At 32.4% G+C, this 20,345-nt stretch overlaps 2 protein-coding genes across 2 annotated transcripts; both read right to left on the bottom strand.

Moving 5' to 3' along the window:
- Positions 1 to 4,789: 4,789 nt before the first annotated feature.
- Positions 4,790 to 5,917, bottom strand: LOC131619623 (F-box/kelch-repeat protein At3g06240-like). Its single transcript, XM_058890701.1, has one exon. The coding sequence runs from the start codon at positions 5,915 to 5,917 to the stop codon at positions 4,790 to 4,792; it is 1,128 nt and encodes a 375-aa protein (XP_058746684.1).
- A 5,549-nt stretch (positions 5,918 to 11,466) lies between these two features.
- Positions 11,467 to 12,594, bottom strand: LOC131619621 (F-box only protein 8-like). Its single transcript, XM_058890700.1, has one exon. The coding sequence runs from the start codon at positions 12,592 to 12,594 to the stop codon at positions 11,467 to 11,469; it is 1,128 nt and encodes a 375-aa protein (XP_058746683.1).
- Between the last annotated feature and the right edge of the window lie 7,751 nt (positions 12,595 to 20,345).

Raw genomic sequence — 20,345 nt, 5'->3', positions numbered from 1 at the left:
GCAATTGGAACAATTAAAACTTCCAAGAATAGAGATTTCATTGGTACTACGAAGTCTTCCAAAAGTGTAACAAGTCTGGCCCAGAGTTTTCCATTATTAAAACATGATTTACACTCTATTTCAAATGAGGTGTCACAAAAAAATGTGTGATTGCTTCTAAAAGAAATTTAGTATTTTTTTAATAGACAATGATACTATCAAAGGGAGTATAAGAGATAATTCATCCAAATCCAACGCAGAAAACTCCTACTACTCAAAACAAATGAGCGATAGGAAATTCCAAATATGAAAAGTCCAATTGTCTACAAGTTTGTAATAAGTTTATAACCACTTTCAAGAATTAAGAACAATCTTTGTCATACACTCGTTAAAGCCAAACTCCTCACTATTGAAAATGACCGTATTACGCTTTAACCAAATGCTCCAAGCTGAAGGTAACCAAATGACCGCTACAATAGACCTCTTTGCTAAACTCTTCACCTTATCGCAATGAGCGAAATACCCCTCAAACTTCTCCAAAGAAAGCTCCTCAATGGATCCAATCTACTCCTAAACTTTCCTCCAAATTCTCGCCACAATCACACAACTTCCTAAAGTACGCGGTAAGGATTCTCCCTCCAACGAACACAACACGCAAGATAAATCTCTATTAACCACAAAAATTCCCCTTTTATGCGGTTCGTGCTTGGTTGCAATTCTATTTTGAATAAATTTTCAACCGAAAAAAAGAGTTTTTGACAGAGCTTTTACCTTCCAAAGATGATTGATTGTCTTAACAATATCAGAATTGAGAGAGGGGCGAGAAAAGTTTCCCTTAAACCTGTCATAACATGATTTAACAGAGAAGATTCCATCTATATTATGAATCCACTCGAAGCTATCCATTTAATCCGCCCTTGGAACCACCGGCTGAAAGACATCTAGCAACTGCTGCCACAAAACATTTGAAACGCTTCTACTTTCCCAAAACAGAACCTAGATGTTCCAGGGCCAGCCAATAGTAGTGAGCAGTTCCACGACTGCAACAAACAACATATGATCATCATCAAACGCAAATAATTTAGGGAAAGCTTCCATCAATGATTGTTCTCCTGTCCAACAAGAATTCCAAAAAGGAATATCCTAAATGATTCTCCGACAGATTAACATAATTATATGATAACAAAAGTTCCTTCCACCAAATAGAATATCTATTATTCAAAATGTTTTTGTCACTAATGAGAACTTTTAGCTCTGAATTTATGTATCTATGAGTGAGAATACTACGCCAAACCGCTTCCTTTTCCATCAAAATCCTCCATTTCCATTTACTTAAAAAAGCCGCATTCAAATTCTCCATATTTGTTACTCCGAGGCCGCCTTCCTCGCGAGGTTTGCATCAACTACGTATCCTAACACATACAATAAAATACATTTCATACAACAACTAAGTTACTGATTTTAAGTTACAAAGATAATGCATTGAACCTTTTAGTTGTTACCATGTTCCACAAACTGAAGGTTATGGCAAGAACTAAAATATTGATTTTTCCTAAACATCAGTGTCAGTTTTACAACTTTTACAGATGGGACGAGTTTTTATATCTTGTATGTGTTGTTAACCGAGACATGTTTTACTATCGGTAACTGGAACAAAATTGTAGCTTTGATATTATTACATATGTTTATAATCTTATTTGTACATATGTTTTATTGATAGTTTTTATCTTTATCTTACATATTTTGTAATGATTAATGGAATTGGTATAATAATTAAGGAATATAGAATCTCTTAAATATCTGCTACATACCTTAGTAACTTTTTAAAAGGAAACATTCTGTGTCTTTTTGTAGGTATTCTTGCGTATTTGGAGCATGATCAATTAAGTGTCGAAAACACGACTTCAAACGCGTAATTTTGAGCAACAAAACCAACTCATCAACGAATAAGGCTCAAAATAAAAGAATAAAAAATTATCAATCTGGTTGATATTTTTTCATTGTTTGATAGGAAATTGAATAAGCTTTCCAACGCTCCGAACCGGGCGCAAATCAGAGTTACGGTTCTAAAGTTATGACATTTTAACTAAAACTATTTTTTCATGACAGCACAGTCGGCGCGGAGCGCCCTCCTGCGCGCGATGTGCGCACTGTGATTTTCATAATTTTTAAATAGGGGGTAAAAACACATTTTTTAGGTTATGGTTTGGGGTATTTGTTCCCAATCCATTAAACCTTCATTTTTTGGTCTAGATAGCTTAGAAAACACCATTGGAGCTTGCTTTGTGATGATCGGAGGTGGAATGCTCATCAATCAGAACTGATAACCCGTGAAATGTTTCGTTTATCTTCTTCTCTTCTCTTTGTATTTCTCTTTTGTTGAGTTTGAATGTAAATTACTCTAAACCCATGGATGTGTGTTTTTCTTTCTACTAGTTGTATAAAGTTTGCTTTACAAATCTTAATCGGTGTTTTCTTGATCTTTTTGCTTAAATGTTTTGGATTTGTGTTGTTGTAGAAATAGACATCATAAATCTTGATTAGGGGGATATATTTTAGTTTAGATTCTAGAGATAGGATTGGGGTTAACATCCACATAATATCTAAGTTTCATCTCTCTGTGTTGTTCGATCGGTTGAGACATCATCGAAAGAGCAATATAGTTGAACTCTCGTTGGTGCTGCCGAAATGGACATTGATGTTAGGAATATGTGGTGATTCTGATGAGTATTGTAGATTGAGTGCAACAGAGTGATAAATTTAAGTTTGTGAGGAGTAGTTTAGATTCAAACCAGATAAGTTATTCTCTATCAAGAATGAATTCTTTTTTATGTTCATATGTTATATTTTCCTTGTTTACTTAAAACCCATTTACCCCAACCTCAAGAACTAAGAATCTTTCGAACGGAATTCAGTAGCACTAATCTCTGTGGACACGATAAATTCTCGGATAAATATTTTCAAAACTTTTGTTGCTTGCCGCTTTACCGCTTCAACTGAGCCTAATCAAAATCAACCTCCAACCAAAAATTAACACGTTACGTGGGACTTTGGTCTTCCAAAAGCTATTCAACACTTTATAGCGATGATCGTCCACCACCCAATTACGGTTATCGGTTTCCATGATCCTCTCATAACTCACTTTGACAGAGAAACCATTGGAAATTTTCAACAAAAAAAAAAGTCCAACTCATTTACGATAAGCTGGATAGGCTGTAAAATCATCGGTAACTTTGATAGCATCACAACAGTTGCTGTCGGGAGATTGTTGTCCTGATAAACCAAATACCACATCCACTAGTCAGTAACCCAAAAACCAAAATCTCAAATTTTTCGATATATGTGTCGCTGAAAACTGAAACAAGGAAGAGAACAGTTTGCACAACGCTAGAACACCCAGCCAAAAGTCAATACACATACCATTTCCATGCTTACACGCAATTGAAGAGAAAAACCAATTTTCTTGATTTTTCGTAATCGCTGAACCAACTGTACGAATGTCTTTCTGCCAAAGAGTCATTTTATTTCGGGCATGAACCACTAAATCATTTAGCATTACACACACACACACACACACACACACACACACACACACACACACACACACACACACACACACACACACACACACACACACACACACACACACACACACACACCTTTACTTTTCCTATTTATATAATTTTATTTGCAAATAGAAAAACTATAAATTTTAGGTTGCCATTACATTTTTTAAAATGCAAGACATAACGGTGAAAGCGAAGTTATCCGGACCATCTCTTAATCCAATTATTGTCAAAGCTTCTAAACATCTTGGGATGGTAAAAACTCCGTCTATATCTCTATTTTTTTGGTTGGAAGATTATTCCCAATATATTAGCTACTAAGGACCAATTACTTAGGAGGGACATTTTGTTGGATAGTAGTGCTTCGGTTTGTGTTTTTTGTTCTACGGAGGAGGAATGCCTTTCTCATCTGATAGGGGGCTGTTTTGTCGGGGTGGGTATTTGGAGGAAGATTTTTGAATGGATTGGTCTCGTTGATGGTTTATTTTTGGAGGAGTTTGAGGGGTTTCTTTTTGTTGTTGAGACGGTGAAGAATTTAGCCAAAATGTCAATAATTGCGGTGATTTGGTTAGTAACGGTTTGATGTATTTGGAATAGACGTAACGCTATCATTTTTAAAAATGACTCGTTTAACATTACCAAATATATGTCGGAGGTAATTTTTAATTCTTAGAATAATATATAATTTTTTCTCTAATTTACCAAAAACTATTTAAAGAAATACTTTTTTCCCTGATTCCTTTACTTTTATCGAAGAGTTAGAAAATATAATATCGTTTTAGATTTTCAAATAGTGTAAGTCACAAAATTTTAATTATGACACTTGGTCTTGGAGTATTTGTTTCACATCTGAGTATTTATTTATTTTTTTTGCGATTAAAGAGAGCCAAAATCTAAAAAAAATAAAAATAGAACTACCGAGCAACAATTTTCGAAGATGATTTATCAATCCTATCCGCCACTTAATTATCGGAGTCTCCTTGAAACCACAATTTCCAATTTCAAATTAGTATATGTTTAGTTTTTCAGTGGCTTTGCTGAAACCACAATTACTCACCTTAATTTATCAAAAGTTAAACTGTAATACTGTAAATAAAACGGGTACACACTTGTAAAAATAAAACACAATTCGTTGTTTTATTCCTTGACATTAATTTAAGGGAAAGATAATAGATAATCAGATGAAATTAATAATAGATAACAATCATAATCAACAATCTTGGATGACAAACTAAAGAAAAAAATTAGTTACCTTTCACAAGACTTTTCTTATGATTGATCACCTTACAATTAAAAGCTCCATTAAGACCCAGGTTTTCAATCTTTTCTGTACTTAAATTAATCCAAGCTAGCTCTCCATCCTCTTTTATAAAGAATATATCACAATTTTTGCTCACTCCAATAGGACGACCAATACAAGATAATGACTTCAAAATGAAGAGCTTAGTCCATGACTCATTTCTTCCAACCTCACTTAAAATTGAAATATGAAAACTAGTAGTCTCTGCATAAACTGAAATCAATGCTATTGATTCACTTAACATCGCTAAGTATCTATAATCAACATCATCCTCCACGTCTGAAGGTATGGATGTTGTAACAAACATCTCATCACTCATGTTAAATGATAGCAAATAAACCTTATTATGTGTCTCACTATCACGTCCATATGTTTTACATTTAGCCAACCAATGACACTTTTCATCCTTGTACAAATGAACTTCCGCATTATCTTGATAATATATCGGCATATCTATATCAACTGTTTTCCAAGTGTTGGTCTTTAGACAATATATCTCCCAGAAGGAGCTTCTCTCTTCATTGTAGTTAAATAATTCTACTTGTCGAATCACCTTATAATTATTTCTTACTGAGTCATATCCAAACCCATAAATCCCATGATATACCGTAGTAAATTTAATAGAAAAAGGACTTGGAGGAATGACTTTGTATTCATTTGTATTTGGATTCCATAATACAACTTTTCCTGATTGTTTACAATCAATAAACAGAAAGCCATTGATACTAGTTGAACCCAAAATTTGGAATGACCATTCTCCGCGGAGTAAATCTGGCAAATCTAATTGTATCATATTCTCATATCTTTCACCAGATAGAGAATACATTCCAGATTTACATGGATTATCAGCAATCCACGATTCATCAAAACGTAGAAGGAGCGATGTATCATTGTAATGTGAATGATTCTTTAATAAAAAGTTCTTTCGAAACATGTTCATAAAATAAGTATTATCAAACAAGTCAGACCATGACTTACGTACGCAACAAAATCTAATCAAAGATTTGAGAGGCAACTTTGACAGAACAACAAATGCAAAATCATCATGTATATGTTTGATGGTCGCACCCATAATTGTTCTCTGTATATATGACTCCGATAACTATAATTGATAATGACCCTTTTTAAAACCAATCTTTCTCGAGCTGAAAAAAAATATATATAGAAATGTGTGTCAGGTGAATTGTCTTTCCAACAAAATATATTTTCTAGAAATATTTATAAAAGAATAGAAGTTAATATTTATAAAAATATAAAATATAAGAATGAACAACTATCTTTTTAAATCAGCATAGTTAACTCCAAATTAACTTATGTTTCTTCTACGAAGAAATATACTGATAAAATGTTTTAAAATATAACAAATATGATGTTTTGAAATTTAATTTTAGTACAACACATGATATCTTTCGCTACCATTATTCTTAAAAATATTTAAAAAAAATTTTGCATCAAACTCCTCTCCGGTAATGAAATGCAAACAAAAAAACTTTATAAAAATTCAAACTTTATATAATTATTCATTTCAAAATTTTGTATCATTAGGAATTATCCAAATAATATATAAAACTTCAAACTTGTAATATTTGAAATATTTATTTTTCATAAATTTTATATTTAATATGTTAAATTATTTTATTTCATAAAATAATTGTTGAATTGAGCACTAGTTTTTGTTAAGGTTATTACTAGTTATTTTTTTAAAATGTTTTGTAGGATATTATATGTACTCTTGTATAATTGCATTTATTTTATCGGTTCAATTTTTTTGTGTGTAAGTAAGATACATAAAAAGGGGGAATTAAGGGTTATCCAATCCGATTAGACAGAGAAACGGAAAATCCAACCAAAAAGAAAGATTACAAACCAATTACACTTACGAGAGAAAATACAAAGGATCCTTGCAAAACTCGTAAAAGGAATAATTTTCCCAAAAAAATACCACTTCCAAACCATGAGCTTAATATTCGAAACTGTATTATTAATATTCCATACCTCCTTCGGGAAACACACGCCGTTCCTAACCAACCAAAGAGTACATGTAGTAGCAAGCCACACAACACCTAATTTTATATCTTTCACCTTTTTAATGCGAACGAAAAAGTGTCAATCCATAAAATTCGACAAACACACTTCGTCAAACCTATCCCCTTTACCAACCCAAAAAGTTATCTCACTCCATATCTTCTTAACCACCCAACAACTAAAAAAAGAAATGTTTCCTATTTTCGAAACAATTTCCACAAAATATACACTTTAAATTATCTAAAAATAAATAAATACATCGAATCACCAAAATACCTCGGTTCAACTTTTAAAGCTCCTTTATTTTTCCTATTTATATAATTTTATTTGCAAATAGAAAAACTATAGATTTTACGTTGCCATTACATTTTTTAAAAGGTAAGACATAACGGTGAAAGCGAAGTTATCCGGACCACCTCTTAATCCAATTATTGTAAAAGCTTCTAAACATCTCTGGAAGGTAAAAAGCTCCGCCTAAAACTCTCTTTTTTGGTTGGAGGATTATTCACAATAGATTAGCTACTAAAGGTCAATTACTTATGAGGGGCATTTTGTTAGACAGTAGTGATTCAGTTTGTGTTTTTTGTTCTACGGAGAAGGAATGGCTTTCTCATCTGTTAGGGGTTGTTTTGTCGTGGTGGGTATTTGGAGGGGTTTTTGAGTGGATTGGTCCGGTTGATGGTTTGTCTTTGGAGGAGTTTGAGGGGTTTCTTTTTGTTGTTGAGAAGGTGAAGAATTTAGCCAAAAGGTCAATAGTTGCGGTAATTTGGTTAGCAATGATTTGGTGTATTTGGAATAGGCGTAACGCTGTCATTTTTAAGAATGACTCGTTTAACTTTACCGAATGCATGTCGGAGATAGTTTTTAATTCTTGGAAATGGCTTTATTCTAGTTATAAGCTAGCGAATAATTGTAACTTTCATGTTTGGAATATTCTACCACTCATCTATTTTGAGTAGTAGAAGCTTTTCGTTTTGTATTCGGTTGGAGTAATCCTTGTACTCTGATTTTAATTCTATTGCTTATAAAAAACACTTTTTTAAAAGGCTAAGTAATATATTACTACCTCCGTTCCTTTTTATAAGAGACAATTCACTTTTTAAGTTCATTGAATAATCAATGTATCTAGTCTATAAATAGACCAAATACAGTAGTTATTGAATGAACCTAAAAAATGAATTTTCTCTTATAAAAAGGAACGGAGGTAGTAATATATAAGAGAGAGTAAAAGTACAACACCAACGCTAGGAGTAGAGCTTTCAAATGGGTCGGCCCGAACCAGTACGCCCCGGTCTGGTGTGCCAATATGTTTAAATGGGCTAGCCCGGCCCTTCCAGATTACTTAATGGGCTACATAAAATGAGCCCGACTCATTTCTCAAAGGCCCGTGCGGCCCGATGGGCCAGGCCGGCCCGTATTTCAATATTATAGTTTTAATTTTATAAAATTGATGTAATGGATAAATGCAACATAATATAAGTAGAGAGTCATCATAAACGTATATAAGTGATGTTTAAAATATTTATTCATAAACGTGTATATGAATACCATAAAAACGTCCATGTAAAAGTACAAAGTAACTTAATATTATTACCAATACTTATCATTAAGCGGGTGGTAGATGAGGGGATGGAGGTGGGGGGACGGAGTAATCTCAGCAAAGAAAAGTGTGTGGTGGATGAGGGGATGGAGGTGGGGGGACGGAGTTTCACTAACAAGGAGAAGAGAGTTAATGATGATGGTTGGGAGAAGGTGGAGAGGCGGACATCGTATGTGACGAGAAAACGGTGGGATCATGCTGGTGGTAAATCTGGAAGATCCAAACGTCTTATAACTTCTTTCTTTTTCGGACAGATGCAATGCCAAAGATCTTTACAAGATTTTTGAGAAATATGGTGAAGTAGACGAGGTTATTATTCCGGAGAGAAGAGATAAACGTGGAAAAAAATTTGGTTTCGTTCGATTCTTTGACATAATGGATGCGGAGAGATTGGCTCTAAAACTTGACAACATTTTTTTATTGACAATCTCAAACTCTTTGTTAATCTCCCTCGGTTCCAGAGGGGGAAGGTGTCAAATCCTGTTAATTTGAGACCACATTTCCAGGGCATGGGAAAGACTCAGAAGCTCGTTAACTATGCATGAAGTAGGATTGTTTGAAGCCAGTACTATAGGAAGTCACTATACCTGGTCGAACAAATAGAAAAACAACATTATCTATTCAAGATTAGACAGGGCAATTTGCAATGAAGACTGGTACACTACTTACCCTAACAGTGAAGTTGCAACCCTACCTTCCTACATCTCAGATCATGCACCTTTGAGGATGAGCATTTCACATACCAGGCATAACTTGTAGTTCAAACAACCAAGGTTTAAATTCCTGAACACTACTGTTGAGAATGTTGATTTCGTGGATAAAGTCAAAGATAGTTGGAAGGGGATTGTGACAGGCAGACCTATGTGCATTCTATGGAAAATTTAAAAAGACTACAACCTATCATGCGTGGCTTGAATAGGAAGAGCAGTAATGAAGTAAAGAAGATAAAGGAATAGAGAGATAAACTTATCCAGGCCCAGCAGAATCTATCTAATGATCACATGAATCAGAACCTTATTATGGAAGTCGGTATTTGTACAAAGGAACTGCTACATGCTACTGAATTGGAGGAGAATATTTTTATGCAGAAGGCCAAGATTAAGCGGCTCAAGCTGGGGGATGGGAACATTGGTTATTTCCATGCCATAGCCAGAGAAAAGAATAAGAAAACGAGTATACAAATAATTGAGGATGATAAAGGAAATAGATTTATTGAGTTTAAAGATATTTCAAAGGAAATATTGATCGTCTACAAGAATTTAGTGGGCACTAAGGCTATATCTCTTCTTCATGTGGATATTAATGTATTGAGGAAGGGAAATCCACTTCAGGAACCTTATAGAGATCAACTGATACAACCTGTTTCTTAACATGAAGTGTGGAAGGCTCTGCAAACTGTAGGGGATACCAAGGTTCTAGGATTAATGGCTTCAATGCCAAAATTTTCAAGACAACTTGACATATAACAAAGGGTGATCTTATGGATGTTGTTGCTGATTTCTTTGAGAGAAATTATATGCATACTGCTGTAAATTGTGCAACTGTGACCCTTATACCCAACAGCAGGGAAGCAAAATTGTTAAAGAGATGAGACCCATTTCTTGTTGCACCACTGTATACAAGGTCATCTCCAAGATCTAACCACAAGGCTCAGTAATGTTATAAACCATGTGCTAGAGGACAACCAATCTGCATTTTTACCAAGTCAGGTCATCCATGATAACATCATCATGGCTCATGAACTGGTAAGAGGGTACAATAGAAAACATATCTCCTAGGTGTCCCATCCAGATGGATATCCAGAAGGCGTATGACTCTGTTCGTGAATGAGGTGCATTAAAAGTTATTATGCAGGAACTGAATTTCCCCCTGAAGTTTATCCAATGGATATTGGTGTGTGTGACTACAGTGTCCTACAAGTACTCAATTAATAGACTGCTAACTAATGATTTGCAAGCCCAAAGGGGTCTCATACAAGGAAACCCCATATCCTTAATTCTATTTGTGCTGATCATGGATTATTTAAATAGATGTTTGAAGAAATTAGTTGATATCCCCAATTTCAACTTTCACCCTAAGTGCAACAAGCTCCACATTACACACATCTCATTCGCGGGTGATCTCCTCCTTTTCTCAAGGTGGGATGTCAATTCTATGAATCTTTTGATGGATGAATTTAATAAATTTTCAAATGCCATTGGTTTGAAAGCACACCCAACTAAATGTAAGGTGAACTATGGGGTAGTCAAAGATGCAGAGCAACAGAATATTCAACATGCTACTAGTTTTTGCCAAGGACAACTGATCCCCTTCAAATACCTTGGAGTTCCCTTGTGCAGCAAGAAGGTAACAGCACATCAGTGCATGCCTCTTATTGACAGAATAGTGCATAGGGTCAAGCATTGGACAACCAGACTACCGAGCTACGCATGAAAACTTTAACTGATCCAAAGTATCATTTTCGCGGTTACGAACTATTGGCTCCAAATTTCCACGCTCCCTCATAAAGTGACTCATGAGATATAGGCTATTTTTCATAGATTTTTATGGATTGGATCTAAGAGTGTCAAAAGGAATTTTCATATAGATTGGGATCACATTTGTGATCCAAAAAATGTAAGTGGACTTAATGTGGCTGCTCTTTATGAATTGTATTTAAGTTATTAAGTAGATTTTTTGAATGCTTTTCTATTTTAGGAACATAGTATTATGAAGAGTTTCAGGATAGATACAAACCATCAAAATGTGCATTTACAACCGTCAATAAATTTCTAATTTCAAATTAGTATATGTTTAGTTTTTCAGTGGCTTTGCTGAAACCACAATTACTCACCTTAATTTATCAAAAGTTAAACTGTAATACTGTAAAAATAAAACACAATTCGTTGGCTTATTCCTTGACATTAATTTAAGGGAAAGATAATAGATAATCAGATGAAATTAATAATAGATAACAATCATAATCAACAATCTTGGATGTCAAACTAAAGAAAAAGTTAGCTACCTTTCACAAGATTTTTCTTATGATTGATCACCTTACAATTAAAAGCTCCATTTAGACCCAGGTTTTCAATCTTTTCTGTACTTAAATTAATCCAAGCTAGCTCGCCATCCTCTTTTATAAAGAATATATCACAAATTTTGCTCACTCCAATAGGACGGCCAATACAAGATAATGACTTCAAAATGAAGAGCTTAGTCCATGATTCATTTCTTCCAACCTCACCTAAAAGTGAAATATGAAAACTAGTAGTCTCTGCATAAACTGAAATCAATGCTATTGATCCACCTAACATAGCTAAGTATCTATAATCAACATCATCATCCACGTCTGAAGGTATCGATGTTGTAACAAACATCTCATCACTCATGTTAAATGATAGCAAATAAACCTTATTATGTGTCTCACTATCACACCCATATGTTTTACATTTAGCCAACCAATGACACTTTTCATCCTTGTACAAATGAACTTCCGCATTATCATGATAATATATCGGCATATCTATGTCAACTGTTTTCCAAGTGTTGGTCTTTAGACAATATATCTCCCAGAAGGAGCTTCTCTCTTCATTGTAGTTAAATAATTCTACTTGTCGAATCACCTTATAATTATTTCTTACTGAGTCATATCCAAACCCATAAATCCCATGATATACCGTAGTAAATTTAATAGAAAAAGGACTTGGAGGAATGACTTTGTATTCATTTGTATTTGGATTCCATAATACAACTTTTCCTGATTGTTTACAATCAATAAACAGAAAGCCATTGATACTAGTTGAACCCAAAATTTGGAATGACCATTCTCCGCGGAGTAAATCTGGCAAATCTAATTGTATCATATTCTCAAATCTTTCACCAGATAGAGAATACATTCCAGATTTACATGGATTATCAGCAATCCACGATTCATCAAAACGTAGAAGGAGCGATGTATCATTGTAATGTGAAAGATTCTTCAATAAAAAGTTCTTTCGAAACATGCTCATAAAATAAGTATTATCCAACAAGCGAAACCATGATCTACGTACGCAACAAAATCTAGTCAAAGATTTGAGAGGCAACTTTGACAGAACAACAAATGCAAAATCATCATGTATATGGTTGATGGTCGCAGCCATAGTTGTTCTCTTCATATATGACTCCTATAACTATAATTGATAGTGGCCCTTTATAAAACCAATCTTTCTCGAGCTGAAAAAAATATATATATAAATGTGTGTCAGGTGAATTATCTTTCCAACAAAATATATTTTCTAGAAATATTTATAAAAGAATAGTAGTTAATGTTTATAAAAATATAAAATATAAGAATGAAGAACTATCTTTTTAAATCAGCATAGTTAACTCCAAATTAACTTATGTTTCTTCTACAAAGAAATATACTGATAAAATGTTTTAAAATATAAGTAATAAATATGATGTTTTGAAATTTAATTTTAGTACAAGACATGATATCTTTCTCTACCATTATACTTAAAAATATTTAAAAAAAATTTTTGCATCAAACTCCTCTCCGGTAATGAAATGCAAACAAAAAAACTTTATAAAAATTTAAGTATCTAGTATTAGTTTTTAACATAATACATCAACTTTTAAAATAAATATACTCATGGATTTTTCTTGAAAGAAACTCTGATTTACATATGGTTTGATAAATATATTGTATTATATTCGATGAGAAAGCGAATATTAGGTTTAACATAATACATCAGAAACACATTAATGGAGATTATGTTTGAAAGAAACTCTATGATATTTACCTACGCTTTGATAAAAATAATCAAGAAAACATCATTGTGTATATGTAATACCTTTTTTTCAGTGAGGACACAACTTTGATGAGAAAGCGAATGAGATGAGAGAAGCTGAAGAAATTCTATGTGAAAATAAAACTTATTTCAATGACAGTTAGGTTATATGAAATGAATATCATCAAAATTTTGAGTGAATTTATAAACATCTCATATAGGATTCCCTTCTAGAATGTGCTGACATATAGTATGTAATTTGAAGAAAATAAAACAGATTTTCATAAAAAGGTAAGATTTTTTGGTAAAGATCTGAAAATATATAATTTTCTTTTTTCCGTAATTTATTAATTGAGATACTAGTTTTAGTTCCTACATCTATGGAAAAAAATATTTTTGAATGTATATATATCATATAAAATTTCCACAGAATCTTGAAACGATTATAATATCTATTTAAAGGAATGAAATCGTATTTATAATGTATAATTTTATTTGGTTCCTTTTGGATTTCTTTTAACCATATTTGAAATTCAAATATATAAATTATCCAACTATGTAAAAATTCTATTATTATTCATTCAACCGAACCAAACCAAACCGTACAACTTTTTTTTTATGGTTCAGATGATTTTTTACGTCAAAACCGTCAAAACCGCATCGCGAACACCCAAATACAACATTGGTATTTAATTTTGATTTTACAACAAATTTAATCAGTTTTAGTTATTTATTATTATTTAAAATATTAATTAATCTTTTTTTAAATTTTAATAAAATTAATAATTTATTTTATAGAATTGGATAATACACAATAGTCATATACCTATTTTATTTTAAATAAATTTTTATTATTTAAGATACAAAATTCTTATTTTCAAATGTTAAAATATCTCATTGTGGATGATATGATTGAGGGTAATCTAGTGCTACATGAAGAATTTGTAGATCTTGAGGATATGATGCATGAAGTAGGATTGTTGAACCCAGTACTACAGGAAGTCACTATACCTTGCCGAACAAACAGAAAAATAACATTATCTACTCAAGAATAGATAGGGCAATTTGCAATGAAGAATGGTACACTACTTACCCTAACAGTGAAGCTGCAATCCTACCTTCCTCAATCTCAGATCATGCACCTTTGAGGATGAGCATTTCACATACCAGGCACAACTGGTAGTTCAAACAACCAAGGTATAAATTCCTGAACACTATTGTTGAGAATGTTGATTTCGTGGATAAAGTCAAAGATAGTTGGAAGGGGATTGTGACAGGAAGACCTATGTGCATTCTGTGGAAAAATTTAGAAAGACTATAACCTATCATGCATGGCTATAATAGGAAGAGCAGTAATGAAGTAAAGAAGATAAAGGAATATATAGAGAAACTTATCCAGGCCCAACTGAATCTATCTAATGATCATATGAATCAGAACCTTATTATGGAAGTTGATATTTTACAAAAGGAACTGCTACATGCTACTGGATTGAAGGAGAATATTCTTATGAAGAAGGCCAAGATTAATTGGCTCAAGCTGGGGATGGGAACACTGGTTATTTCCATGCCATAGCCAGAGAAAAGAATAAGAAAATTAGTATATAATTCACAGAGGTGTCATAATAGAGTACAAAATATTACTTTTTAATTTGTTTTCTCTCACTAAAAACTCTCATCGCCCAAATACATAGACAACTCTGAAACGAAATAGAAACATAGCGTGTTTCTCTCTAACTTCTCCTCTTCTACTATCATGGTCTTCGTACAAGACAACCACATTGTGTTGCCAATACTGTGCTCCTCTGTTCATGTAGCCGCCAAATGAGATAGATAACAACAACGATATCATTTGAAAATGCTATCATATTGTAGGTATGATAATCATGTTTTTCAATGTTTGCCAATTTATCTATGCTTAATCCTGATAATTTATTTACGATTATAGCTTTTAATGAAGAGAGTTGTCTATTGAAACGACACGATTGTAATGTCCTTTGAGTGGATCAACACAAGCTTTGCTGTCGAGAGCAGTACAAATATTCCACATCCCATAAATACGGTATACCAAGTAAATATATGTAGTTTTCATAAATATAAAAATTACTATAGGATTGATTCTTTCGTTTCTTGAAGACATTCATATATAATAGATTTGTGAAAACATATGATCGTGCAGTGCTTTCACTTCTACATATACTATGAAGATCTCTATGTTCTCTAGGGTTCCTAGTCAATAGATGGATGATTATCCTATTAACTTAAATGTTGGAAGGTTAAATTATCTTAAAGGTGAAATAATTCGGGAATATTTTGTTGCTGAAGTTGTTATTGAAGTTATGTTTTTCTATTGGTTTTTACTCACCGCTTCTTTGCAACATTATTGAACTCTCTTTGTTGATTTCCTTGATTTGTTTTCTCTTTTGGACTGATTTTGTTTAGTTGTTTGTTTGATGAATTTGTTATGATGGCTAGACTCATAACATAGTGTCGGGCTTCCTTACTTTTCCACCAAATACGTATCTTAACGCATACAATAAAATCCATTTCACACAACAACTAAGTTACTGATTTTAAGTTGAAGAGATAATGCATTTAACTTTTTAGTTGTTACCATGTTCCACAAATTGAAGGTTCTGGAAGCAACTAAGTTACTGATTTTTCCTAAACAAGAGTGTCAATTTTACAACATTTACAGTTGAGACAGGTTTTTATATTTTATATATGTGTTGTTGACTCAGACAGGTTTTAATATCGGTGTCTGGAATGAAGTAATAGCTTTAATATTTTTACATATGTTATAATCTTATTTCGTGCTTACAAAAAAAATCTTATTTTGTACATATGTTTTATTGATAGTTTATATATTTATCTTACATATTTTGTAATGAGTGGAATTGATATAATAATCGAGAAATATAGAATCTCTTGAGTATTTGTTACATATCTTATTCACTTTCTAACAGGAAACATTCAGCCACGCAATTGGAACAATTAAAACGTTCAAAGAATAGAGATTTCATGGGTACTACGAAGTCTTCCAAAAGTGTAACAAGTCTGGCCCAAAGTTTTCCATTATTAAAACATGATTTACACTCTATTTGAAATGAGGTGTCACAAAAAAATGTGTGATCGCTTCTAACCAAATGCTACAAGCCGAAGCTAATCTTTGTCTTACACTCGTTAAAGCGAAACTCCTCACTATTGAAAATGACCGCATTACGCTTTAACGAAATGCTACAAGCCGAAGCTAACCAAATGACCGCTACAATAGACCTCTTTGCTAAACTCTTCACCTTGTCGTAATGAGCGAAATACCCCTCAAACTTCTCCAAAGAAATCTCCTCAATGGATCCAATCTACTCCTAAACTTTCCTCCAAATTCTCGCCACAATCACACAACTCCCTAAAGTACACGGTAAGGATTCCTCCTCCAACGAACACAACACGCAAGATAAATCTCTATCAATCACAAAAATTCCCCTTTTATGCAGTTGGTGCTTGGTTGCAATTCTATTTTGAATAACTCTTCAACCGAAAAAAGAGTTTTTGACAGAGCTTTTACCTTCCAAAGATGATTGATTGTCTTAACAATATCATAATTGAGAGAAGGGCGAGAAAATTTTCCCTTAAACCTGTCATAACATGATTTAACAAAGAAGATTCCATCTATATTATGAATCCACTCGAAGCTATCAATTTAATCCGCCCTTGGAACCACCTGCTGAAAGACATCTAGCAACTCCTGCCACAAAAAATTTGAAACGCTTTTATTGTCCCGAAACAGAACCTAGATGTTCCGGGGCCAGCCAATAGTAGTGAGCAGTTCCACGACTGCAACAAATAGCATATGATCATCAGCAAGCGCAAATAATTTGGGGAAAGCTTCCATCAATGATTGTTCTCCTGTCCAGCAAGAATACCAAAAAGGAATATCCTAAATGTTCCCTACGTAACAAGAAACTGCCTCTATAAAATGATTCTCCGACAGATTAACATAATTATATGATAACAAAAGTTCCATCCACCAAATAGAATCTCTATTATTCAAAACGATTTTGTCACCAATGAGAACTTTTAGCTCTGAATTTATGTATCTATGAGTGAGAATACTACGCCAAACCGCTTCCTTTTACGTCAAAATCCTCCATTTCCATTTACTTAATAAAGCCGCATTCAAATTCTCCATATCTTTTACTCTGAGGCCACCTTCCTCACGAGGTTTGCATCAACTACGTATCCAAACACATACAATAAAATCCATTTCATACAACAACTAAGTTACTGATTTTAAGTTGCAAAGATAATGCATTGAACCTTTTAGTTGTTACCATGTTGCACAAACTGGAGGTTCTGACAATAACTACAATACTAATTTTTCCTAACCATCAGTGTCAGTTTTACAACTTTTACAGCTGAGACGGGTTTTTATATCTTGTATGTGTTGTTAACCGAGACATGTTTTACTATCGGTAACTGGAACAAAATTGTAGCTTTGATATTATTACATATGTTTATAATCTTATTTTGTACATATATATTTTATTGATAGTTTTTATCTTTATCTTACATATTTTGTAATGATTAATGAAATTGGTATAATAATTGAGGAATATAGAATCTCTTAAATATCTGCTACATACCTTATTAACTTTTTAAAAGGAAACATTCTGCCACATATTTAGAACAACTAAGACGTTGAAAGCAAACAAATTTGATTAGTACTACGAAGTCTGCCAAAAGTGTAATAAGTCCAACAAGTTTAGCCCAAAGTGTTCCATTATTCAAACATGATTTACACTATATTTCAAGTGAGGTGTCACAAAAAAATTAGTAACCGCTTCTAATATAAATTTATAATATTAAATTATGATATTAGAGTATAATTTTGTTTCTTACGCCAACATATTGTTCATTTTTGAAAAAATGTTCTATCTTAATACAATAAAAATAAAGATATTATTTACCCTTATTCAAAGCTTATATAATCTCGATTTATGACACTAAGAAAGATATTATCCCGTCAATGATATCAATTTGTAGATCTCTAAAATAACTCAGCAATTCACAAAGATGATATGTTGAATCCACCGATTTTGTAAAATACTAGACACATTTCTTCTCCCAGGGATTTCAAAAGGGAATTTACATACAAGTAGAATATTTTAATCCTACAAAAAATAAAATTAAAACTCTAAAATCACAAGGGAGTTGCAGATAATTATTCATTCATTTTTAAATTTAGGAAAATATGCATGTATGTGAATTGTGTATCATTGTTCGTGTTCATATGCAAGTACACATGTTTGAGTATGTTAAGTAATATTCCAAATGAATAATTAAAAGTGAAAGAAGAATCAAAGTATGTCCATCCTACACTTTATTTTTGGAAATTTGATTGTATTCAAATAAAAAGACTATGTGGGTATTCTAAAATGAGTTACTCAGGTGTTGCATTCTCAATGATAATAGCATAAAAAAAATTTAAAATAGTCGCATATTGCAAGGGGGAGTGAAGCCAAGACTTTGTCCACAAGTTGAATGATTCATAAAGATAATAGCATAAAAAGTCTAAAAATAGTTGCATACTACAAAGGGGGAGTATAAACAAGACTTTGTCCACAAGTTGAATATGATTCATAAATATAATAGCATAAAAAGTTAAAAATAGTCTCATACTACAAGGGAGGAGTGAAGACAAGACTTAGTCCACAAGTTTAACTATTCATAAAAATAATAGCATAAAATTTTTTTAAAAAATAGTCGCATACAACAAGGGAGAATGAAGACAAGACTTTGTCCACAAGTTGAATGATAAGTAACACCATAAAATAAATCAATGATGACTAATTTGAAGATTTGGTACATATGTTTTATTGATAGTTTATACCTTTACCTTACATATTTTGTAATGAATAGTGGAATTGATATATTAATTAGGGAACATAGAATCTTTTGAATATTTTTACATATTTCATTACTTTTTTTATCAGGAAACATTTTGCCACACAATTGGAACAACTAAGACGTTCAAAGCAAACAAATTTCATTAGTACTATGAAGTCTACCAAAAGTGTAACAAGTCCAACAAGTTTGGGCCAAAGTGTTCCATTGTTCAAACATGATTTACAATCTATTTCTAATGAGGTGTCACAAAAAAATTTGTGATCGCTTCTAATAGAAATTTATTGTATCCATATTAGAGTACAATTTGTTTTGGTATGCCAAGATATTGTTCATTTTAGAAAACATATTCTATCTTAATAAAATATAAATAAATATATTATTTACCCACATTCTTCATTGATTTAATCATGATTTGTGACACTAGGAAAGATATTCTAAAAATGATATCAATTTGCAGATCTCTAAAATAATTGAGCAATGCGCAAAGATGATATGTAGAATCCACCGATTTTGTAAAATACTAGACATTTTCCTTCTCCCAAGATTTTCAAAAAGGAAATTATATACAAGTGTAACATTTTAATCCTGCAAAAATTAAAATAAAAAACTAAAATTACAATGGAGTTGCTGATAATTATTCATCCATTTTTAAATTTATGAAAATATACATGTGCCTGAATTGTATATCATTGTCGATGTGCATATGACAGTACCTATGTTTGAGTATGTTAAGTAATACTCCAAATGAATAGTTAACATTGAAAGAATAATCAAAGTATGTCCATCCTACACTTTATTTTTAGAAATTTGATTTTATTCAAATAAAAAGATTACTTCAGTGTGTTGCAAAGCAAATAGTTGACTTTGTGGGTATTTTAAGATGAGTTACTCAGATGTTGCATTCAAAAAGATAATAGCATAAAAAAGTTTAAAATAGTCGCATATGGGAGAGTGAAGACAAAATTTTATCCATAAGTTGGATGATTCTTAAAGATAATAGAATAAAAAATCTAAAAATAGTTGCATACTACAAAAGGGGAGTAAAGACAAGACTTTGTCCACAAGTTGAATGATTCATAAATCTAATAGCATAAAAAGCTAAAAATAGTCCCATACAACAACGGTGAATGAAGACAAGACTTTGTCCACAAGTTTAATTATTCATAAAAATAATAGCATAAAAAAACTAAAAATAGTCGCATAAAACAACGGAGAAT

Source organism: Vicia villosa, linkage group LG7, assembly GCF_029867415.1.
Source record: "Vicia villosa cultivar HV-30 ecotype Madison, WI linkage group LG7, Vvil1.0, whole genome shotgun sequence".
Taxonomy (NCBI): domain Eukaryota; kingdom Viridiplantae; phylum Streptophyta; class Magnoliopsida; order Fabales; family Fabaceae; genus Vicia; species Vicia villosa.
The sequence above is the reverse complement of the archived record's forward strand: the minus strand, read 5'-3'. Positions and strand labels throughout refer to the sequence as shown.